At 33.1% G+C, this 25,153-nt stretch overlaps 3 protein-coding genes across 3 annotated transcripts; 2 read left to right on the forward strand and 1 right to left on the reverse strand.

The window, feature by feature from the left end:
- On the forward strand, window positions 4,492–7,617 carry LOC105156049 (methionine gamma-lyase). Its single transcript, XM_011072081.2, has 2 exons — window positions 4,492–5,386; window positions 6,775–7,617. The coding sequence occupies exons 1-2, from the start codon at window positions 4,594–4,596 to the stop codon at window positions 7,350–7,352; spliced, it is 1,371 nt and encodes a 456-aa protein (XP_011070383.1). The 5' UTR covers window positions 4,492–4,593; the 3' UTR covers window positions 7,353–7,617.
- Window positions 8,883–12,661, forward strand: LOC105156050 (mediator of RNA polymerase II transcription subunit 10b). Its single transcript, XM_011072082.2, has 5 exons — window positions 8,883–9,259; window positions 9,489–9,569; window positions 9,675–9,777; window positions 10,768–10,857; window positions 12,420–12,661. The coding sequence occupies exons 1-5, from the start codon at window positions 8,985–8,987 to the stop codon at window positions 12,489–12,491; spliced, it is 621 nt and encodes a 206-aa protein (XP_011070384.1). The 5' UTR covers window positions 8,883–8,984; the 3' UTR covers window positions 12,492–12,661.
- LOC105156051 (homeobox-leucine zipper protein ATHB-12-like) lies at window positions 13,912–15,283 on the reverse strand. The gene is made up of 2 exons (XM_011072083.2): window positions 14,848–15,283; window positions 13,912–14,726 (listed from the first exon to the last, which is right to left on the reverse strand). The coding sequence occupies exons 1-2, from the start codon at window positions 15,148–15,150 to the stop codon at window positions 14,424–14,426; spliced, it is 606 nt and encodes a 201-aa protein (XP_011070385.1). The 5' UTR covers window positions 15,151–15,283; the 3' UTR covers window positions 13,912–14,423.

The raw sequence follows: 25,153 nt of genomic DNA on the forward strand, positions 1-25,153 counted from the left end.
AGCATGATCATTTTATTCCCTTTCCAAATATCCTATAAATAATTTCCTTATAGAATCCATTAACTATGCATGTGTTTTGGGTGTTTCTTTATAATTAAAAGGTCGTGACTAATTATTTTTTTAAAACAATAATTAGATTATAAGAACACTTTGGAAAAAATGACACGAAGCCAACTTTTATTAATTCTTGAAATAGTTAATTAAGTAAAAATTTTAACATAAGACGGACTAAATATATGTTTTCCAATTGATAATTCTCTTTTATCATATGTAAATATTTATATTGTCAATTGGTTTGAGCACGAGATATGAACGTGTACTGGAATTTCAAAAAAGAATATTAAAAAAAAGTGCTTATGAAGCTTATTTAGATATTTAAAAATCTTATAAGAAAATAGTATAATTGCAACGAAAAAAAAAATTAGTATTGAACTAATTAGCGAGCAGAATTCTCATTATCAATCTCGTTTAATACAATAAACTTACTTGCTAATACATTTAGGAACAAGAATTTCTTACTAAAATATTTAGTAATGAATTGTTTAAAATATATTTTAAAATAGTATAGATTAACAACGAGAATTTTATTTGCTAATTAGTTCGACACTGATTTTAGCATCATTTTTTTTCTTTTTTTATAATTATTGAGTTATTTTCTTATAGTAATATCTTTTAAAATAACCTAACGAATTATAGTTAGTTGTTATAAAGTATCCGAAAGTTTTTGAAAGATAAGTCCACAAGAATAGATGTTGCGAATTGGCCGATTTAATCATTTCTTATTCATCTTTATTTGTAGGTACTAGTCATTTGTTACATATTTCGGCAAAATATTTTTTTGTTTTTATAAAATAAGAATAGAATTTGTTTTGACGTCACAATTATGACAGGTGACACTTTTAATTTTATAAAACTCAAAATCATATCTTTTTAGTCCCCCAAAAATGTGATTTTGGGCTTTTATAATCCCAAAATTATAATGCATTTTTAGTTCTAGACGTCTTTTTAGTTTCAAAATCACATGGTATGTAATTTTTTGGGGACTAAAAATACGTGATTATGAATTTTATGAGACTAAAAGCAACACCTCCTATAGTTGTGGCATCAAAACATATTCTGCCCTTATTTTGTAGGACTAAAAAAATATTTTGCCCTACATATTTTATGTATGTGTGTAATTCTATAATGTTACTTAAAAAATTGAATATTTATATACAATTTTGTTCATTAATAAAATATATAAAGAATAATAAATTGACATTTAAATTTATAAGAAAGTGATGATAAAAGAAATAACAATATAATACTAAATGCAGAAAATAATATAATATTAAAGGGAGAAAGAGTGAAAAAAATAGATAAATAAATAAGAATATTTTAAATTAAATATAAAAAATACAAAAATGACATATAAAAAAATACAAGACACCAAAAAGGTCTAGTAATTTGTATTTAAACAACAAATTAAGATAACATACCATGTTTTGGTATATTTATAACACAGTATGCATTATGCAATCTATTTTATTACTCATAAATTTATGTACAAATTTGGTTATTCCCATTATTTAATCTAACAACAACAACAACAACAACAATAATAATAATTATTATACTGAAAATTCAAGCTCGAACTCATTAGGTAAGATTCGAGTTCGAGTTCGAGCTCGAGCCATTCCACTCAAAATCGAGCTCGAGACCTGTTTATACCCCTATTTATAGGTGTGACTGCATGACTTAAATTAAATTCGCCTTGTGAACAATCGATCAATAAAGAAGTAAGAGAAAATAAAAATTTTATTTAACACGTTAAATATTTCAGCTTCCTTTGTTCCATGGGAGGTTCAGGAACCTAAGCTTTTGAGCTTTTGGTCGAGAAAAAAAGAATAATTATACGATATTGTGAAGTAAAAATATAAGAGTTAATTACATATAGGTTATAAAAATTTTATATTTATCAAATATTATTTATTACAAACTTAATAGACAATGAAAAAAGTTTATATTTAAATTATCACTTTTGAATTAGTTGCACATCTACATAAATGAACATTAGCAGTGACAACTTTATTTTTAGTACTTGTGAGTACTACAAGTTTATGAACCATAAAATAAAAACTTACCATAATTTAATACATATTATTAATTATGACAGTTAATTTCCGTGATGTTTATGGTCCTACTTCTGTCATGGGGTCAGTCCGAAATAAAATGTTGTTTGTAAAGCAAGTTTTTAATTAAAAGTATATCATTACAGTCAAAACAATAATATGACATCATTAACGCACAAGTCCTGTCCGTAAGATAATGGTATACTTTTCAACTGTATCCAAAGCTCCATAATAGGTCCATTTTTCATAATGAAGAAAAGATTATCAACAAAAAATTAAGTGATGATATTAATTAAAATTAGGGATAGTTACACTCACGTCTCCCGACGTTCGGTGTAATTATATGTAAATTTCTTGTTGTTTGGAAAATTACATCTAGCACTGAGGTTTGCTTTCGTCTGACAAATAAGTTCATGCGTTAGTCAAAATTCACCTAATTGGACTTAATAATTCTGAATTTATTAATAAATTATTGAGGGTATTAAAATTCGGTTAATCGGTCGAAAATTGGCTGAATCGAATTTTCGATTCGTACCGTAAATCGAACAAAAAATTCAGTTCAAGTTTTCAATTTATTTTTTAAAAAACAAATCGATGCAATCGGTCGGTACGTGATTTGGTTAGGTCGGTTAACCATACCGATCGAATAATCGAAATTAAAAAATATATTTATACAATATATTATAATTTTATAAAATATATTAATATATAAATTATATTTATAATTTATAAATATAAATTAATTATGATAATATAATTTAATTTCTACTTATTTAAAATATAAAAATAAAAAAACTATTATATTAATGAACCAACAGATTTTTTTTTTCTTATGAATTCAATATTTTGGTTATTAACCAAATCCAACCAAAAAAATATTCGGCTACAACCGAACCGAATCGAATCGATTAGTTTGGTTCAATTTTTGGTACGCCAAAACTTTTGATTAACCGAAAAATCAGTTAGGTTCGGATCTTTGATCGAATTGAACACTCTTATAAATTATGGGTAAAAATAAAAAAATAAAAAATAATTTAATTAATATGATTTGCAAAAAAACTTAGTTGAAAAAGAAAAAAAAAATCGGGACTGGTTCTCACCAGACCCAAACATTGAGTCTGGTTAGGTCTTGAGTGGGGTAATTTAAGAGTGACACCCCATTGCCAAAAAAACATCCCAAATACTACAAATCTTTGTGACCGATTCAGCCAGTCGCATTTTTGTTGCATTTTCATCAACCAGTGACAAACTTCGTAACGACCATTCAATTAATAATAATTTAAAACAGTTAGGACTTTTTTAGAAAAAAAATTCACCCACCCTACTACATCATGAACTTTTTTTTTACTAAAATCAGGTTGGATCGAGCCAAATCAATCGCAGATGTGATACACTCGAATGAGACTAGTCACTTTTTTTAAATTGTATTCAAATCACAAGGTAAATGTATTGTAATTGTCATATAATTGATTCAAATCCGACCAAACTCAATTTGAATTAGAACTTTCCATGTATCATATCAAAATCCAAAATATTTCATTATTTAATTTTGAGACGATGAGATAATACATTTATGACAAATTTTCATATTTTTATACCAGAATCTCGTCTGTAAAATTCCCTTTTCTTTTACTAGTAATTTAAATTAAATTAAATTTAATTCCAAATCAAATCAATCACATAACACATAAATTCATATTTAATTCGGGGTTTTTAATTAGAAGTATTTGTGTTGGCAGATTCAATTTGAATTAGTATTACTACTTTCCTACGTTAGCTTTTATCAACTCAAATTTGAAACTTCTGCTTCATAATGTGATTCTGCTGTAGAGTTTCAGTTTCCCATGATTGGCTGAAAATGCGTCTAGATTCTTAACCCCCCATTTTCATGACATTTTTTTTCCTAAAATACTTTAATTTTCTTCCAAAGATGTGTGGATATGATAAGACATGTATATACTGGAGCAAATAAAAACGTGCACACTAAACAATAAAAAACGCTCTTAATTCTTATTAAGAAATAATTATATTTACACTTTCTAATTTATGATTTGATTATATAAATTAATTTTATTTTTTGAATAATATATATATATAGGTATAAAAATTATCGTTATTATTTACACAAATTAGTCATATTTTTTGAAAAATTACATATATACCCTTCAAACGTCAATATTATTATACAAATTATTTGTACTTTTTTAGTGTCGATGGTGATTTTGTAATTATACAAAAAATATAAGTAATTTATGTAAATAGATCAAAATTATGGGGTGCAAATATAATTATACCCTAATGCTATCTACAAATCTTTTCCTCTTATCAATTTCAGCAACTTTTGTTTCTCCTTTCCCCTATAAATAGACGTCTCTACTCCTCACAATCTCACACAGAGCCCATCTCTTCTATGCTTCTCTGATTAACACTTTCGAAATTGCACACACACACACACAACACACACCCACACACGCACGCACCAATGGCGGACGCAGCCTTCAACTCCGACGCCGTCAACATGTCGAGCAAGAAAAGATCGGGGTCATCTGATGATCAGTGGGAGCAATTTTCCGCTGCCAAGAAGCACCAAGTGATGAACAAGACCCCGCCGCCGCACGCCGAGGACCCGGCGGCGGCTCTGGCCAATGCCCGTCACGAGTTCGGCGAGCACGGCGGGGTGAACATGTCCATCGAGGCGTCAGCCACCTTCACTGTTATGGAACCTGAAACCATGCGGCGGATGTTCACGGGAGAACTCGGGCCTGACCGTGATTTTTTCATCTACAGCCGCCACTTCAACCCCACCGTGCTCAACCTCGGCCGCCTCATGGCAGCCTTGGAGGGCACCGAGGCCGCCTATTGCACCGCTTCAGGGATGGCCGCCATCTCCTCCGTGCTTCTCCAGCTCTGCAGCTCCGGCGGACACGTGGTAGCGTCCCGCACACTCTACGGCGGGACCCACGCACTCCTGACCCACTTCCTGCCACGTGCGTGCAACATAACGACGACGTTTGTGGATATCAGGGATCACGAGATGGTCAGGCGGGAAATCGTGGAAGGGAGGACGAAGGTGCTGTACTTCGAGTCTGTGTCAAATCCGACGCTGACGGTGGCGAACGTGCCGGAGCTCTGCAGGATAGCGCACGAGAAGGGGGTGACGGTGGTGGTTGACAATACGTTTGCTCCGATGGTCTTGTCACCGGCAAGACTGGGGGCCGACGTGGTGGTGCACAGTATCTCTAAGTACATCAGCGGAGGCGCTGATATCATCGCAGGTCCATCCTACTTTCTTTGATATACTGTTATTATTTACTATATACATATTATATATATATATATATATTACTTCAATTAATTAATTAATTAATTAATTAATTATACTTCTAACTGATCCATTAGCTATAATTTAATTACATAAAAAAATAATGCAGAATAAATAAAAAAATATTAAGTTATTGACTTCTGCCAAGACTCTATTAATAGATAATGATTTCAATTTGATTCATGCTCAATATACAAATTTAATCGATAAAATTTAAATAAAATTCTAAAAACTGTCGTATAATTGGACTGGATTCGATTCATTTATATATATCTGTACTCGTCTAAATTCAAGTTGAATATGTCGATAAAAATTAAATTTAATTAATGAAAATAAGCTTCATTACTATATAATGTTATGGATTCGATTCCATCGATGTGTAATTTGTAATTCAACTTTAGGCATAATTATATTTTTAGTTTCATAGAATAGGTACTCATTTAGTTTTTTTATTTTATAAAAATTTTTAAATGATTCTTAAGTTGAAAAAATTCCGACATATTTAGTCATCTTCTTCGTGAATTTTCTAAAATGGTATCAAAATTGAGAAAATTCACTCTACATACTTAGTTACTTTATTTATGGGATTTATGAGATTAAATGTATCGTGTTTTTTTAATTTTAAAATTATTTTAAAAATTCCTAAAAGCAAAAGTTTTTTCAATTCAATACGGAATCATTCTCAAATCCCGTAAAGCATAGGACTAAAAATGTTGAATTCCCTACCTTATAAAATTAAAAATATAATTTCGCTTTTTTTAATAGTAGTTATGTTATTATTTTTATAACAGTAGCTGTTAATTAATTATAAATATTTGATATTAATGGTTAATACATATTAATTCTTATATTTATCAGTGATTGAGATCATAACGACCAGATTATGATTGATTTATTAAAACATAAGTAAATAAAGTTAAATTTGAAAATATCAAAATCTATCATGTTAAAATAAGTACAAGCTTTCTTGATGAGTATAGTGGCCACGTGTGCGGCTTATTCTCAGTGGCTACAAATATATCTTGGCTTTCTCTTGTTGGAAGAGTGGCAGAATGTGAGAAATTGACGGAAATGCAAACAAATGATGGGCATGTGATAGCAGTGACGAGCCTATCGCTAATGTCCCGCAAAATGATAGCTCTATCAGATAAGGAATATAGTACCACAAATTAGATATTCCAACCACATTTGTCCAAACAATTTTGGATGCCTTAGATTCAAGATATGTTCCCTTTGATTCGTTTGCTGATACGGAAATCAGACTTGATTCTTCTAGATGTATAATGAAAACAAAACAACTTTTTTACTTATCAGAACTTTTGGACCTACATGGATGAACAGGTGCAGTATGTGGTCCAGCCAGCTTGGTGAACTCAATGATGGATCTCCACCAAGGTGCTCTAATGCTCTTGGGCCCAACCATGAACCCTAAGGTGGCGTTCGAGCTCTCTGAGAGGCTCCCTCACTTGGCCCTGAGGATGAAGGAGCATTGCAGACGGGCCTTGGTCTACGCCACCAGGATGAAAAAACTCGGGCTCAAGGTTGTCTACCCGGGCCTTGAAGATCATCCCGATCATGCCCTACTTGAGTCCATGGCCAATAAAGACTATGGTTATGGTGGGATTTTGTGCGTGGACATGGAGACAGAGGAGAAGGCCAATCGGTTGATGAATCATCTGCAGAACTCAACTCAATTTGGGCTGATGGCCGTCAGCTTGGGGTATTATGAGACGTTGATGTCCTGCTCAGGGAGCAGCACTAGTAGTGAAATGAATGCAGAAGAGAAGGAATTGGCGGGTATATCGCCCGGGCTTGTTAGGATGTCGATCGGATACAACGGCTCCCTAGAGCAAAAATGGAGCCAATTCGAGAAGGCGTTATCCCGGATGCAGGACTCAAGTTTGCCTAAGAAGATATAGGACATCCAAATTATTTGTGCATGTGTATATATGTGATGGTTTGAGTATTATGAGCATAGAGTGTTTTGATATTTGATCTATAGACCTATACCGGTACGTGTATGGAGATGCATTCGCCGGTGTTTTGTGCACTAGGCATATAGCATCTTAAAGACCATGGTTTTTCTAATGTAAACTTTGGGCTTCACATGTAAGCTAATTACTTGTCCGTTAATGCTTGCTAGTTGCTTCTTATGAACCTAATGAATGAACTATTTACTATACATATGAGGCCAATCTTGACCATTCCATTTATATTCTTCCACTTTTTATGCAAACCCCATTTCATAGAGCCCACCAAATTCCCATGATTTTAATTTGATTTTTATTTTTATTCTATAGTTCATTACTTCAATCTTGTCTTTGATTTTTTAATTATTGTAAATCTCACATTGGTTGTTCAAGTAGGATGTGATGAGAGTTTTGTTCTTGTTGTGGGAGAAAAGAGTTGATCAATGTATAGCTATGTTTTCTGGAGTGTGATTGTAGTAGTGATTATTACTCAGGTAGTGTTAATTTAAAATTTGATATAATTATAAATATTTTAGTATTATTTAAAAAATTAATATTTAATATAATTATGTAATATTTTTAATGATAAGGTGTAAATGTCAATTTCACCTTTAAAGATTTTTTATTTTTTTTTAATTTTTGAAAAATATTAAAAAAATATGGCGTTGTAAAATGCTCCATTATTTGTATATTTTTAAAAGGGTATTTTAGTTTATAAAACTATTTTAAACACCAGGATTTTAAATTGCATTTTTTTGGCTATTCATTATAAATTTGATGTAATCCTAAAGGAAGAAGATGACATGAATTCTTTGTTGGACGATGTTAGTTTTAGAGGGATATTGGTAAATTTTTAAATAATAATAGAGTATTTATAATGTAATAAATTTTTGTGGAGCCAAATGTGATTTTACCAATATGTTATTTCTGAACTATACTGACCATTAAAACGGTGTTTTTGTCACTATGATCTTACTAAAAACACGAATTGAAATGTAATAATTTTCATAATCAAATTAAAAAAAGAAGAAAGAAAGAAAAAATTATTTAAACATAGTTGCACTATGATTGGATTGAGTCTGGCTAACTTTTGGATAAGTGATTATAAAAAAAATAAATTTTCTAATAATTAATATATGAAAACCAATTTTAAAATTATTGATTCTACAAATAATAGTTGGCCAAAAATTTTATAAAGCTTGGACTGTTGATAGATTTTTACGGGGTAAATTTTAACTTGAATCGAGTTTGGACAGATCGAAATCAATTATATAGTAAATAATATTTAATTGTTATGTAATTAATATTATAATTAAAAAATATTCAATTTAATAATACGTACTTATTATATAATTAATTTAATTCGATCAAATTTAATTTAATTTGAACTATTGGATATTCATTGAGGTCCAACCCATTACTTTGAGTAATTGGATGGGATCCACATTAAATTCGGATAAATTGCTGACCTATTTGGGGCGGGCTCGAATATGGTCTCAAATGATTTGTACGTTTTGATCTGCCCAGCGATAGAACGCGTGATAACAAGGCAAACGCATCTTGATCTTGAAATTAAGAAACATGGACTCCGCACAGACGACATCATCGGCGGCAGCTACGACCGGCGGCGTTGCGGCGGGGGGAAACGGCATGATGATCACACAATCCAACGATGCCTCGCCTGTGGATTCTTCCGCCACCACCGCTGGGACAGCCTCAACCCCAACGGACGATCAAAAACAAAATTTGACTCAAGTCATAAATTCAATCCAGAAAACCCTAGGCCTTCTCCACCAGCTCTATCTCACAGTATCCTCCTACAATGTCGCCTCGCAACTACCCCTCCTCCAACGCCTGTAGTTAATTTCCCTTTTTCTATTTATTTTATTCGATTATACTCCGTTTGGCTTTATATTCTATTTTCTGGATTGTTTGCATAATGGTTTGCATTGAGGAATTGAAGCCTTAATAGTGGGTCGGAAGTAATTTCGGTCTTTTGAATAGATTTTACATCAATTTCTGATTCCTTGACCGCAATTTCGAACTACTAATTTACTTGGATTCCTTTTTTCTGCTGGTGTAAAGAAATAATTTGGTGTTGGAGCTGGATAATATGACGAGACTGGCGGAGAAGTGTAACATTCAGGTGCCCATGGAGGTTCTGAAGTAAGGTTTTTCCTACTTGTGTGTCGAAGCGTGATTTATTCAATACTTGTGTGTACTTAAGTTCAATTGTTATTTCAATAACGCTTTGCATAAATGTGGTTATAGTTTGATTGATGATGGGAAGAATCCTGATGAATTTACACGGGATGTGTTGAATAGCTGCATTGCCAAGAATCAGATTACAAAAGGGAAGACAGATGCCTTCAAGGTTGGTCTTTTCTCTTTTGAATCCCATCTTTTTTTCTTTAGGCTATAAAGATGATTTGTTCTTATTTAAACCAGTTCAATTTCTGCTTGCTGCATGTATTATGCTTAATACTTCTGAACTTCACATTTTTTAGGTCCTGCTGCTACCGATGAATGTGATACTTTTACTTTAGGAAAAATTTGAGGTTGTACAAGTACATATTTTTGTGACACTCACATTTATGTTCAGAATATGATTATATTCTCATACTCCAAGAACCAATTTTAGATAGGAGCAAGAAAATCTTAGGTGGAAGCTGAGGATGAAAATCCATATTGCAATTATTAGCCAACTAGCTGAAGAAAAGAGGATTTGCAGTCTGAATTTTCATTCTGTCACAAGGAGAAGGAGTTTTAGTTGTTACTTTTTTTGTGCATCTGTCTGCAGTTCTGTATTCATGACTTCATCCATGCCCTATTGTTGCTTGAATCCTACATTTTTTATTTCACCTGAGAGGAAGGGATGTCTTCTGAATTTCGAATTTTCACCTCTTTTTATTGTATATAAATCTGGTATTTTCAGATCATCTTCTTCTCATTTAATTCTGACATATGCTTATACCCTTGGAGAGTTGGAAGATGAAGCACTTCACTGCTATTGTCTTAATTCTAAGTTCTGATGTAACAGGATAGAATTTGTTCTGTATTAGTTACTCTGTCTAAAGTATTGGAATAACTTTATAGCTATTTTGCAGATTTAAAGTTGCTGGATGATGGCACAATGCTATTACTGAAAAGAATCTTGGAATAAGGAAATAGTATTAATAATTTTCAGAAATCATCTACACCTTTTATGGTTTTGGATTACCAATTCCTTTTCCTACTTTAAACTTTCATAGCTTTAACGTAGAATTTTTATCCTTCATGTCTCATTGCATTAGAGTAGGCCTTATGACCTGTATCATCTCAAATCTGAAAATGAATAGTTTGCTGCTTTTTTTTCCTGACGCAGGGCATGCGGAGGCACCTTCTTGAGGAACTGGAACAGGCATTTCCTGATGAGGTTGAAACTTATAGGGAGATACGTGCAGCATCAGCGGCTGTAAGTTATATCTTTTTATACGTCATTTCATGTCTGCGTCAACTTTGTAAGTTTGTGATTGGACATAGTTGTTTTTTAAGGCATGCAATACTCTACTGTCTTGCAGTGTTCTTGAGCAAGTCTTTTCATCTTAATATGATTTTTATGTGTTACAATTTTCATTTTCTCATGGTTGAGGTGAGGGCATGAATATGTTGAAATTACGATTGTTGGAAATCTAGAAAAAAAAGTACGGCTTGAACTCATGAAATTTTAGATGTAGTGTCAGTGTGGTCGGAAGCTGCCGGGAAAGGGGAATTTGATCTATGATATTGCCAACAATGTTAAAGATTCTACTTTATTTGCCATTATAGATGTAGATGTGAATGTCTTGTAGATGGGGTACTTCAGAATGAGCGATAATCTTCTTATGACCAATAAAATGAAAACCTTCCATCAAAAGTTGCTAAGCTTGAGACTTAATTTGTTCCGACTTCCAAATACCTACTATTAAGTAGATAGTATATACAAGTGTTGAATGAACAGATTGAAAATTCTACAGAGGAGAGGCTATGAACATTGCTGTTTATTCCAACTGGCCATGGTTTACTTTTATCATTGCTTACAAGTGAATCCTAAAATTCTCTCGACATTTTCTGGACATTTCGAGTTCTTAGATGGTTTAGATTTTGAAATTCCTTTCCAATACATCAAGTTGACGTCTCTTCTATTGTATTACTATTTGGAGTTTGACATGTTGATAACCGAAAGCATAGAGAAAAGGGCTATTTTGATAGAAGCATCTGGACTGCCTATATGAACTTGATTTAGTTCTCCCAGCATTTGATGGAAAATTAGACCTCTAAGATGTTTAAGATCCAGAAAAGCTTTTCCAACTATTGAATTGCTGTCTGCTCTATTGTAAACTTTCTGTGTCGTTGGTGCTTTTAACTGTTTGTTTCCAAGATCTAATGAAATATCTATATCCAAATTTCGATAGGGATTCTATTTATGAACAATTTTGACAAATAACATATTTCGGAAGCAAATACCCATACAATAGATAATGACCACAAACTAAAGTTTTATTTGTATTACATTTAAAACTAAACAATTCAACATGGAAATCGAGAGTCTAAAGTACCTGAAATGGCTATGAGGTTTTACTTGACGGTTGACACTGCAACAATATATTGTGTCATAGTGTCATTGCTTATAAATTTCTACTTTCAAGACACGTTGGCTGATGCATATTCCCTTCTCGACACAAATGGTGGCATTTGCTTACCACTCGAAGACTTCGAAGCTTAAATATCAACTATAATACTTTAAGATATAGAATGTTAGTTGCAGAATCAATTAACTGTTGTTTGGTTGGCCAATATTTTAGTTATTTTCAATAACTCAGTCAAATTTGGACTAATGTTATTATACATAATTGTTTCGAAAGTACAAATAGTGTAAACAGAATTGTCAGATGTTCACATAAGATACTAAACTTCTAATACCAGAAGTTCTCAACAAATGATGTGCTCTTTCAGAGATTTGATTTCTATGCCCTAAATGTTTTCCAACTTATGCAGGAGGCCAAACGAGCTGCACAAGCACAAAGCATGCTACCAAATGGAGATGTGAAAGTAAAGACAGAGAACTGAGAAGTATGGTTGATTCAGTAGTCAAGTTATAAGTTTGAGGTTTGTTCAGCTAGGATTTGTCAATAAGTAAACTCCACAGTAGCATTTATGTAAAATTCTGTAATGACATTATGAAACATAATGTTCTATATGGTTCCAGTTGAAGCTTAAATAAAACTTACTTGAAAATATACTTGATTGACAGATTACATGGACATAAAAAAGATGAAGACTTTTATTTGGGATATGCAACTTGTGATCTGGGATATGTAACTTGTGATCTCTGCATGATTGCCTTGATAAGACAATGGAAAAGAAGAGGAAATCTTAGAAGAGTTTTGATCTATTGATTTATCATGATCTGTTCCATCGATACAGAACATTTACCTTTTGGACCTACAGATTGGACAATCTTTCCTTGAAAGAGGCTGAGATGTTTCTCCCTCTTTTCTTCTCTTTAATCATACACTTGATAATTGCACAGAAAACTCAAATTGATAAATAATTTTGTCTTCATTATCCTAGGCCGTATACCAAGTGGTATGACTAAATCCGCTGTTTGAGACGCTCTACTTACTGAATGTAAGTCTCATTCTAGGAAGCATGGGTAAGAACTCACCTCTTCTATCGGTTTGATCTGGTTTCAAATTTGTATCATGCATAAATGTAGGTCAATTTTGCAAACACTTGAGTTTGGTGATTAACTCCATTGTTTGCGAACCTGGAAATGGTGACAATCACATGTTTAGTAATGGTTTCTAAAAGAAAGTAATATGTCCAAGTAAAATGGGTGTTTATAAGCTGGCAAGAGAGGTGAGAATTTGCACTTTTATTTCAACTTCTTTCTTCTTTGACAGGGTTAGGGGCTGGGTGAGAGGATCGGTTTGAAGGATCTTTATAAACCCATGGGAAAGAATATAATGCCACCTGTTTTTCAGTTTTCTTTTTCTTTCCCATTTAAATACTCATTGTAGTTGACTCGGGGGTATGGAGTAAGACTAAGAATCATGTTACGGTTATGCTTACAGCATACAGAGGTTACTGCACCTTCTTTACTACATATAGTAAAAATCATCTTGTGGAATTAGTTCATTTATCCAAACAAGACAACTCTTCTTTTCTTATAGAATATTTGCACAAAGTGTAATCTTGATCTTTATTTTGGTTTATGTAATGTGCACTGGTTGGCATGAGGCCTATACCTAAGATATAAGTCTAACTAGTGTGCCTTCTGTAGTTTCTGATGGATGGCTTACTTTGCTGTTTCTGACAAACTTTTCATGTACGCATGTGATAGGCACTTCACTGTGTTCATGAGTCGGATTACCATCTATTACGGACTATCTTTATATGAGAGTTTGCAGAGACAGGTTGTTTTTATTCAGACGTGTTGAAAGCATCTGTCAGTTGCGGTCCAATTGAAAGAATGAAAACATTGAAATATGTCGGGTCTTGAGTAATGTAAATGAGCATACTGCAGGTCAATGTACAAGGACACATTTGGAACTCGGGAAATACCTCCAATCCATCACATGCAGGAGTATAGATTCACTGCCTTTTTCTTATAACTCTTTTGCAAATATTTAGCCTCGTCCATTGCTCTCTATAACAATGTTGCGTCTGCAGCTAGGAGCATAAGTGCAGTCTTTCTGCCTGTCAGTATTAGTTTCTGTCTCACGTCTTCGTATTACTTGGAGTACTGAAGTGTCACATGAGATTGATTATAAGGATAGAATCATACTCTTGAAAGCCTATATGCAAATCCTGGCTACTTGCCTTATGAAGTCATGATCATGATCCATCTCAAGAAACTGGATGCTGTCCCCTTGAAAGATGGGGGCTTTCGACCAACAAATATGGAAGGCATATGCTCTATCATTTATGTGCTCTAGTTCTTAATACTCTACGTCCTAATGATTTATCACATAAACATCCTCACTCGATATTTCAAAACTAGAAGTTCCACCACTGTGAACCGCTTCCAGTATTATCAAGAAAGGTAGAAGAATCAAAGCTGCCTCTATTTTCTGGTGATGCTAAGGAACCTCCAGCAATCTGGGCCATATTCAAAGCATCAGCTTCCTCCTCCAGGTAACCAACTTTTCTGTTCAGATCACTGCATGTGGGTATGCATAGCTCCTGGCAGTTAATGTCTAGTAGAAGTCTTGGATTTTCGGAACTTGATAATGTAAAATGGTTCTTATTGTCATGTTCGTCACCGTCTCCGTTGTCAGCCAATCGTCTGAGTCTGTCTACCTGCCAATTATGGGAGCTTGTTATTTAGTTAGACTGGTATAGACATATATAAAATACCTTGTTATTTATTTGCAGCAGAGAAATCATTGTTAATGCACATGCAAAATTAGAATTCTTCTACCTGGGTGAGCAGGTTCTGGTTCTCTTTCCTCAGTGCTTCGAACTGGGAAGCTAACTTATCATAGTTAGATTTAAGCATGCTGTACTCTTGCTCGATTTGCTTAGATTTTGATCTAGCTCTTTTATTCTGGAACCATATCGCGACCTGTCGAGGCTGCAGCCCAAGTTTGTTAGCTAGGTGCTGTTTGAGGCGTAGCTCTGGTCTCGACTCCGTCTCAAACATAGTTTCCAGTGACTTGATCTGATCATCACTGAATCTTCTCCTGTTGATGTTTCTGCTGCTCTTCTTAATACCACCGGACATGAATTCTAGCTTTTGTTCACTAAGTCTCTTCCAATTTCTTAGGATGCTTTCAAGGCTTTGTTTGTTGTGGCTGATTTATTTGGCTGAGTGAAGACACTGTTTGTTAGTGCAGCTCTGAGGTCCAACGGAATAAGACGTGTTGTATATCTAGATACTTTGGTGGGCCTTGAAGTAGCAGTAGCACTTATGCCGTAAGATGCCAGGTGTCAGCTTGCTCATATAAATCCTATTTTGTGGTCAGGGTTTTAATTAATTTCATTTTTATTCTCTCTGTTTGGGGGGAAAAAAGTAAAAAATCTGCACTTGAATTGTGAAATTCAAGGTACTTCATGGAAATTCAGAATATTGGAAGAAAAAATTATAAGGGTTCTTCAAAAAATGACCTAAAAATAGGTTTATGACTCTAATAGCTGGATATGCAATTTGGGTCCCATTTTTAATAATATAGGGTACTTATATGATGTTCATACGACTCTCAGTTTCTATACTTAGCTAGTTTTTGAGATAGGACCTAAGGTAATATTAATTGGTATTAGAGCCATTCACTACTTCTGGAAGTCATGCCCAAATTCTTGAAGAATTACTTTGAGCTAGGTTAAGCTACTGCAAAATCCACCTATAAAGTGGTGGATATAGAAATTATCGTCTCTGTTTGGGTCTAGAATTTTGTACAAATCCAACTGATTTGGGCGTCGGGGGACGAAGGGTTCAAGGTAAAGTCATGCTCAGATGCAGATGGTAGTATTATAATGTAAACTCGAGCTAGGTAGGTTAAGCTAGCATAAAACTATAGCGACTCGGTCCACGTTCCGACGTTGTATAAGATTTGGGTCTTATATCAGCGTTATGGGATATTGATGTGGAGTTTATATGACATGGGTTCTGCCACTTAAAAGAGTTAGATCAGAGGTGGGTAGGATTCTATTAACGTCATGTGGATTATTAGACTTGTAATGATTCAAATCTTAGATTAGGGTATATGTTTTGAGGGAGTACAGAACAGTGGAGAATTTCATGCGTGAGACTGAGAGGGACAGGAATGAAATGTCAAGATAAGGTTGCTTTAGAAACAATAAACATTGAGTAGATCTGTAGATGTCAAGAATAAGGCTAAAGCAGATTTCACTGTCTTCCGGATGCAGATTGACACGTTGTATTGAGTCGTTTGCAACAAGACAACAGTAGACCTTTTGCTGTCTCGCGAAATCCAATGCACTTATGCCAATGTGGCCCTCGATTGAGATTTGTTTCTGCTTACGCGCCCTCTCTGTCTTGGAGATTTCAAATGTTTCATTGCCACTTGGCACATGATTTGTGCTTGCGTTTGTTATTAGGTTACGGAGATTGGAAGGGACTTCTTTTAGGTTATGTTTGGATTCACAATTTTTGGCGTTTCGAGTTTGGAATGAAAACTTTTTTTTAATTTATTTGGTCAATTTCATATTACAAAGTGTTTCATATTCTTATTTGAGCAATTATTATAATTTATTTTAAATTTATTTAATATGAAGCTGTTGGAGGGATAATCTCCTAAAGGTTGTATATAAATCTAATTGTGGACTGATGAAGATCCACGCTCTTTTATTTGGGTTCGGAACTAGTTCGATATAAACCCGAGTATATTGGATGGATTCACCGTGACCAATCAAACTTTTCTAGATTTCTGATTTACATGCAATCATATAATTAAAAGAAATTATAAATATTCGTCCTCCATGCCTAAAGTACAAATTTTGCTATCATGATATTTCTTGTGACCTATGTAACTTAGATACTAGAGGACTATAACTCGAAGCTTTTCCTTTGTGTTTCTTACAATTTAATAACTTATAGGTCTTTGACTAGAAGGGACTTGGGCATAATGAATCCATGTGGGAAGCATATTTCAATATTCCATATTGAAACGTAAACACAATGTGAGATAAAATTTACATACATCAAAAGTCATTTGAAATCATTTTATTTTTTGTTGTGAGTGAATCCTATCAGTAATGAGTCCAGATCCTAATCAACTATTACAAAATAATGATTGGTACAAAATTTTTAAATTACAAATCAAATATATACAATAATATAACAATTTTACAGATCTTTAAAATAAATTTACAGATCTAAAGAGATAAATAGAAATAATAGATGTTTAGACTCAGAGAGCTAGATCCGGAGAGAAAGGGAACCAGGCCCAAGGCCGAATTTGACATTCATCATTTAGGCGAAAAACCACGTAGGTAATTATCTTTTACCTATATTGTGTGTTCAAGAGGCGACGATTACATAATCTAATGAATAATATGCATTTGAACCGCAATTTAAATTGCTCCTATTTGTACTACTTTCATGGGTTTTATACGGAATTTAGACCATCTAAAAAGACAAGAAGCTTTAACATAGAGCACAAATCCAATCAGCAGGGCTGATAAGATCCGACGGTTGAGAGGCAAGCAAACACTCATGTCGGGTAGGTCTTAATGGTTGCTGGTTTGAGACAAGAATCTGTAGCAGAATTTGTTGTTTTGTGGGAAAGTGAGTCCGCGTGGGGACTCTAATCTGTCTGTGTATACATGAACGTGAGAAAGTAGAGATGTTACACTCCGAGTGGAAACACGTTCACACTCTTGTAATGGACACGTTCACACTCTCCCAGTCATGAAGGTGTTGTGGGCGCTTGATTGGCCAAATGTCCGGTGAGTGTGGAAGTCTGTCTTTCGCCATTTCCTGAATTCATAAAAAAGGTTGAGCATTGTGATCTAAATCAAATGCATACTTCGTTTTATTGTTGGGAATTAGTCCTTGTTTCATTTTGTTTTCATTTAGTGGAAAAAGTATATGTTCATAAGGAGAGACGTTTGAATTAATGGATGAGATTGTGTTTTAATATATCAATATATATATATATATTGTTTGTGGCTGTGTACCTTTGTCTAATCAAATATGTTTTTTTTTTGTTTAAATGAGTTATAGTTTTTTTATTGATTTAAAATTTTTTAGTGATGTGATATCAAACATTATGAGAATAGTATATTATTAGTTGATAAAATTAATGATTGAATTTTTTTATATGTATGTAAATATGTGACAAATAATTACTAGAATGAGAATGATATAAAGAATTTACTATGAGAATACGTATAAACAAATATATTTTTATTTTGATCGCTGCTATGAAAATTGAAAAGTGAAACTAACAATAAAAATGAAACCAAAAAAGCATTATATTAGCGACAATTTAATTTAAGGTAGTTTTCCTATTCCCTCTATTGGGGTGATATTATAATTTTTTCAATACATCTTGTTTCAAAATTTATAAATCTTATAAAATGTTTGATAATTTTTTAAAAATAGAGCTTCGAAAATAAAAAAACGTTAAAAGTTCATAAAATCCTTTAAGAGAATAAGAGTTCACGGCTTATTTTAAAATTCTTAACAAGTCAATTCATTTTTTTTTAAATTAATCATAAAATTGCCATTGGTAACATATATATTACAAGTTTTATAATTTTATTTTATTTAAACACTTAAAAATTTATTTCTAATAAAATTTAATTTTATATAAATTCAAAAAATATCTTATAAAATGTACGAGGTTAACCAAACACCCTCTCATTAACTGATATTTAGGGTGCATTATATGAAAAGGAGTAGTGGGTGTTTGAGGTATGGATAAACAGATTAGGTAACTTTATATTAATGAAGTATGATTAGTCAAATTAAATCTTTTTGACTGACGAGTCACAACTAGTCTAATTTCTTTTGACACTCATCATCATCCTTATTGTTTAAGGCAAATAATCAAAGTAGATCATATATCGTACATGCGTCCACCAAAATACTAATAAGAACCTAAGAAGGCAAAATTATTAAAAAAAATATTGAATTTTTTTTAATAGGTGTATTTGAAAAGGTTTAGGATTTAATTAGGCGGCACCGCATTCTGACAACGCGGTGCCTCACGAATTTTTTCTAAAAAAAATTTTTTTTTCATGGCACCGCGATCAATCCGTGATTCGTCCTGACCGCGGTGCCACAAAAAAAAAAATTTTTTTTTAGAAAAAATTCTGAGGCACCGCGTTGTCAGAACGCGGTGCCGCCTAGAATCCTAAACCTTTTCAAATACATTTATTTTTGCAATTTTTTTTTTCAAGATTTTTTAAATAATTTTGCCCTAAGAATAGGTCTATTATGGTTTTAATCTTGAATAAAGTGTTGCAAAGAAATTACATTTTTAATTAGATTAAAAAGATATGATTCTCTTATAATTATTCTTTGTCTTAGAAAAGTCCAATGCATCTTTCTTTTCCTTGAGATCTTTTGGAGGGTATTAAGCTAAATTTATCTGAAAATTTTTATATTTTTTTTATACATGTTATAAGATGTTTTTAAAGTATTTTATTCTTAAGATAAGTAAACTTATAATATTTGGATAAATAAAATGTTAAAGTTTATAATATGTTTTTATTTAAGGTTTAGAAGATGTTAGGGAATTCGGTAGAACAAGTTTTTTATATTTTAATAATAACAAAAAATCGCATGATACTATGAGGAATATATGTAAGTTGCTGAAATAATTTTATTTTGGTCTTATAATTTGAGATTTGTTTTTCTTTTAGTTTCAATGGTTATGAGAATCTCACTTGCATGAGGGACAAATATTCTTTCTCACTTTTCGACCTGTTATTAAAAATTTGATAGAAATTACGTGGTTGTTAAGTTATGGCGTTTTGGAGTGAATGTCGGCATGTGAGAGACACATACTTCGTTTTTTGAGGATTATAAAAGTTGGTATTGTCAAAAGAGGGAAAACAAACAAAATTAGGGCTCCTACCATTTTGGTTCTTCCAAACTCATGAATTGAACTTCCCAAATTGAAAATATGGCTTCAATAAGTAATTCAATTTCTGCAAAATCAACTATAATGTTTTATTGTGACAAAAAAGTGTAACAATTGAGATGTAAAAACAAAGTATGTGTCTCTCAGATACTAGCGTTCCCTCCAAAACATCCACTTAACAACCCCGTGATTATTATGTGGTCATTTTTATCAAATTTTAACCGCATGACGGAAAGTAAAAAAAATTAATTATTGTTTTTAAAATAAGATTTTCATTACTTTTTAGATAAAAAAATAAGGTCTGAATTAAATTATTTTCCCTAAGTTCTTAATTACATATTTTTTGCTAAATCATTTTGAAAAGTTATCTAAAATAGCCACACATAATAGTTGGTGGATAACATTTGAGGAAAATTTTTAATTTACATCCACAATTTATACTATTTGCAATTTTGGTCTCATTGTTTTATCCCTCATCACATTTAATCCCATAAGTATTAAAAAATTATAATTTACGTCCCACTCACATTTTCTATTAGATTCTTGATGGAAGGAGCATGTGTAAAACACGTGCTCCGTTAACTTAACCAACATTTGACTGAAATAGTGAAAAATTGCAATTTACATCCCACAACTTACATAGTTTGTGATTTTGGTCCCATTGTTTTACCCACCATATTTAGTCCCATAAGTGTCGAGTTGTAGTAGTATTGGTTGTTTGTTGTTCTATGGGGAGAATTGCCTCTTATTTGTTGTGTATATATATTTTGTTATAGGTTTGAATTGAATTGGAATGGGGTATTATTATAAAACCTATATTTCCAAAGTAATATTAAATTCCACACTAAAGTATACATTAAATTAAACATATAACAGTATTTAAATTTCGGCAAAATTGCAAAATTAGTCCTGTATATTAGGGGGGAGGGGGGCAAAATTGGTCCCCTAGCTATGAAACTGGCAATTTTAGTCCTTTATGTTTAAAATTTGTAGCAATTTTGGTCCTTCTGGCCAAAAGTGATCGAAAATTGACAAGAAAAATTGGGGATTAGGGTTTCGGCGACAAATGGACATTACTACACAGGTAGCATCCTACGTGGATGCTGACGTGATAAAAAAAAGGTTAACCATCACCCACCACCACCAAGCCGGTCGTCGAAACTTTTTTTCCGGCGCGTCTCCGGCCACGCGTACCACCACTAAACTCACCATCCTACGCTGGTTCCAACCCTATAGCATGTGTTTCAATCAGAGTTCAAACATGTCCCCAATTGTTGATTATAGTCTTATCCTAAAACCTAGATTTATTTTCTTTCTCTTCTCGATTCACCGTCGTCCGACCTACCCACTGTTCAAGACCACCACCAATCAACTCCCCATCCTCCGGCGAGTTGATTGCACCCAAGCCCATCCATTTTCATCAATTATTCGGTCGGTTCTCTTCATTTTTATTTTCGCCACTTTTTCTCTGCGCCCACCATTGATTTTTCCGTCATATCTCCGTCACTAGCGATTATCTGGTTGGCGGACCAACACCTTTGTGTTCGCTCCCCATGGCGCACACATCCCTCCGATCAGTTTCCGTTAACGTTACATCCACGACTTCTCCTTAATGTTTTATTTTAGTGGCAATTTTAGTCCTATATGTTTTAATTTAGTAGCAATTTTGGTCCTTCCGACCAGAATTACCAGTCAGCAGCCATGTAAGATGTCACGTGTTTAAGTAGAGACCAGTTGGCAACTGAAACCCTAAACCCCAATTTTTCCGGCTAATTTTTGGGTAATTTTGGCCGGAAGGACCAAAATTGCCACTAAATGAAAACATATAGGACTAAAATTGCCAGTTCAGTAGTTGCAGAATTAATTTTGCCACCCCCCTATGCTTACAGGACTAATTTTACAATTTTGCCTTTAAATTTCCACAACAACAAAAACAATAATGTAAACATAAAACTTAACATTTAAAACATATCTAAATTTTCACACTAACATAGACATGAAATTACATCACATGCTTATACAACCGGTAGTATACTCCATCTACAGCTTGCAAATGATGAAGTCTTCTTCTCCATTCTCATCCACAATCAACTTCAATTTCATCCCAACCACATGAACAAAATCATTAACCAAGAAACCACTAACAAAAAAAGAAGAACAGTGTGTTCCTTTTCCAAATTCGCCACTTTATCCTCCAAAACATTGATCTTCTGTAGCAATCCAGGAATAATCATTTTTTATCAGGCACAGATTAGAGGATCTTCCCATGCAAAGAATGCACAATTACCTCGACCTACAGAGCAATTGTAGAACCTCCTATCTGGGTTATCTTTGGTCCACGAAGTCCGCAATTTCGCCCTCTGCCACAGTAGCATAACACTTCTTCATCACCATTGTTTGTTGCTTGAGAGCTTGAGTTTGTTCTTCTCATGACTTTGTGGACAACTTGATGCCTTCCCCCTTCTGCTCCTTACTGCTAATTTTCCTTTATGAAGTAGGTGAAAAAGACAATAATTTATACTTTTGTGAAAAATGTGGTGAGAGGTAAAATATGAGTGGGACGTAAATTATAATTTTTTAGGCACTTATGAGACTAAACGTGGTGAGGGATAAAATAAGGGGACCAAAATCACAAACCATATAAGTTGTAGGACATAAATTGTAATTTTTCATACTACTGCAGTCAAACGTGTTAAAGTTAATAGAGAGCACGTGCTCTTTCGATCAAGAATCTAACGAAAAATGTGAGTGGACGTAAACTGCAATATTTTTTACATTTATGGGACTAAATGTGGGGAGGATAAAATAAATAGGACAAAATTGCGAAAAATATAAGTTGAGGGACGTAAATTGTAATTTTTCCCAATATTTGACAATAAACAAAAAATAGTTGACAAAAATCATGCCTAAACTTTTGAATCAAAATTCTGTATTTGTATATTGCATACTGTTTGGAAACTGATATTAGATATGTTGTCGATATTTTTTATTAATTACAATGAATATTTTTGGACATTTAATTTACAGTGTCTTGAATATATAATTTTTTGATAATTAAATATATGAATAGTTACACGTCCTTCTCCTGAGATTTGATGTAATTACACTTAGACCCTTCATAATTTGAGAAATTACATCCAACACCCCTGAGGTTTGTTTTCATCTACAAATTCAGTCCTTCCGTCAATTAGAATTAACTGAGTTTATCAAAAGAATTGAATGAAAATTAATATTTAAAATGGGTCTAACTATAATTGTATTATTTTAGAAGAGATTTTAAGTATAATTATTATTATTTTTTCAGTGAACCCACAATGGTTCAACCGGCCAAAAACTTAAGAGTCAAGTGACAACTCTTTTTATTTATAACTTATTGGTGTACATTTGATACCTAATTTTATGGCGTTTCTCCAAAAGCGACCGCGAAATGTTCTCCCGGTCGTGAACTGCTGCTACAACGAGCCCAAAACCAGGAGATTAGCAGCTCAGTTGCTATTCTGTTTTCATGTGATGTGTACAGACTTCTAAGCAAAGATGGAACAGACAAATTCCTACATACAAACAAGAGAAAGCCAACAGAAATACACAGCTCAAATTCGGACAAGGCAAGATTGGAAGAGATAGACAACTGATATTATAAGTCAAAACATCTGTCGGAGCATTAATTGTACCTAAAGGTGATATTATGTGGACAACCGGGGCACTTTGGACATATCCATACCATTCTTCAGGACAAAATGGGAACACATAATTAACCATTATGCACATAGGATGGGCTTGATTTTAATCCTAGACGACGAAATGAGCGGATTTTACTCATGGAATACGACCTTATACCTTGCCAGCCCATCCAATCACGGGTTGGCCCTAGAAAGTGTAAACGAGTGGCTGGGCCGGATTAACCACGATATCCAACCCACCCCGACCGGTAAACATAGTATTGGTAATAAGAATGTTTATTTTGTCACAATAATGAATTTCGTAGTTTTCATAATAATTATTATTTCATAAAAGTTGTTATTAGGTAGAACTACGGATAAAAATACATGCATGAAAGTGTCACTGAAGACAATTATTGATACATACGATGATGATCTAGTGACAATAATTATTTATTTTTTCCACTATAAATATGTCAGTAACTATCTATAGTGAGAACTTTATACAGAATTCTAGTCAATATATAATTAAAAATTGTTGTCATTTAACATTGGGTTGAATTCATTTACCTCTTGTGAAATTAGAAAAGTTCAAAAAAGAACTATACAAAAAAACCTCCGTAGCATTTGAAATATGGTGCACATTGCCTAAGTGACATAGGGGGGATTCTGCATCATTTTTCAAATACAGTATTTTTTTTTTTTTGGGTATTTTTTCTTTATAAAGGGGTTTTTAATCTTTTCTAATTTCACATAGAAGTAAATTGTATATAACACTCAATATATTTCTAATAACATCATTGTGGCCTTAGTTTAATTGAAGTAGGTAAACATCATTTAGCGAGAATATTTTGTCCAATACAAATAAGTTGCTCAAAAAAATTACATATACAACGTTGTTATTTAGAGTAACAAGAGTTTTGTCATTAATATAAATAAATAAATCTCTCACCATATATTATAAACAAAAAAGACAGCATTTCTTAGTGGAGAGCGTGAGCACGCCACATTCAAATGATTCATATGGGATGCAACAAATGACAAAACGTTTTGCATAATGCAACAAAAGAATCGAAATTCAAGGTGGGTTTGGTGCTTTATTGTATGTTTTTGTGATCTGGACATGTTTCCCAACAGCAAGAGCGTAGTGATATTTAATACTTGTTATTTTCTGGTTTGGTTTTGTCTGCAAAGCATCTTCCTCACCTAAAAAATAAACAAAGTGTGCATGACTTTGGGTTGTGAAAAAAGCTCCACAAAAAAGGCACCCCCCCACCTTTCCTACTTTTCAACTACTCTATGCACCTTTTTCCTAACCCCTTTGAAAAATCGATAAAGTATCCCAAGATCTGAAATCAATTTTTAATAATTGTGTATGATTAGTTGGATTTAGAGGAGAGTATTAAGAACATTAATGCGAGACCAAAATTTGAATGTACATAGCTAGTGATGATCATATAGTCACAAACATGGTACGCTTTGAAGTGAACGAATGAGCTTATAATTAAACTTTTTG

This window comes from Sesamum indicum, linkage group LG2, assembly GCF_000512975.1.
Source record: "Sesamum indicum cultivar Zhongzhi No. 13 linkage group LG2, S_indicum_v1.0, whole genome shotgun sequence".
NCBI lineage: Eukaryota > Viridiplantae > Streptophyta > Magnoliopsida > Lamiales > Pedaliaceae > Sesamum > Sesamum indicum.

Coding starts and splice junctions, on each gene's coding strand:
- LOC105156049 (XM_011072081.2), top strand. CDS start 4,594: ATGGCGGACGCAGCCTTCAACTCCGACGCCGTCAACATGTCGAGCAAG. Junction 5,387..6,774: donor AGGCGCTGATATCATCGCAG/GTCCATCCTACT, acceptor ATGGATGAACAG/GTGCAGTATGTGGTCCAGCC.
- LOC105156050 (XM_011072082.2), top strand. CDS start 8,985: ATGGACTCCGCACAGACGACATCATCGGCGGCAGCTACGACCGGCGGC. Junction 9,260..9,488: donor CTACCCCTCCTCCAACGCCT/GTAGTTAATTTC, acceptor GCTGGTGTAAAG/AAATAATTTGGTGTTGGAGC. Junction 10,858..12,419: donor TACGTGCAGCATCAGCGGCT/GTAAGTTATATC, acceptor CAACTTATGCAG/GAGGCCAAACGAGCTGCACA.
- LOC105156051 (XM_011072083.2), bottom strand. CDS start 15,150: ATGTCCGGTGGTATTAAGAAGAGCAGCAGAAACATCAACAGGAGAAGA. Junction 14,727..14,847: donor ACCAGAACCTGCTCACCCAG/GTAGAAGAATTC, acceptor CATAATTGGCAG/GTAGACAGACTCAGACGATT.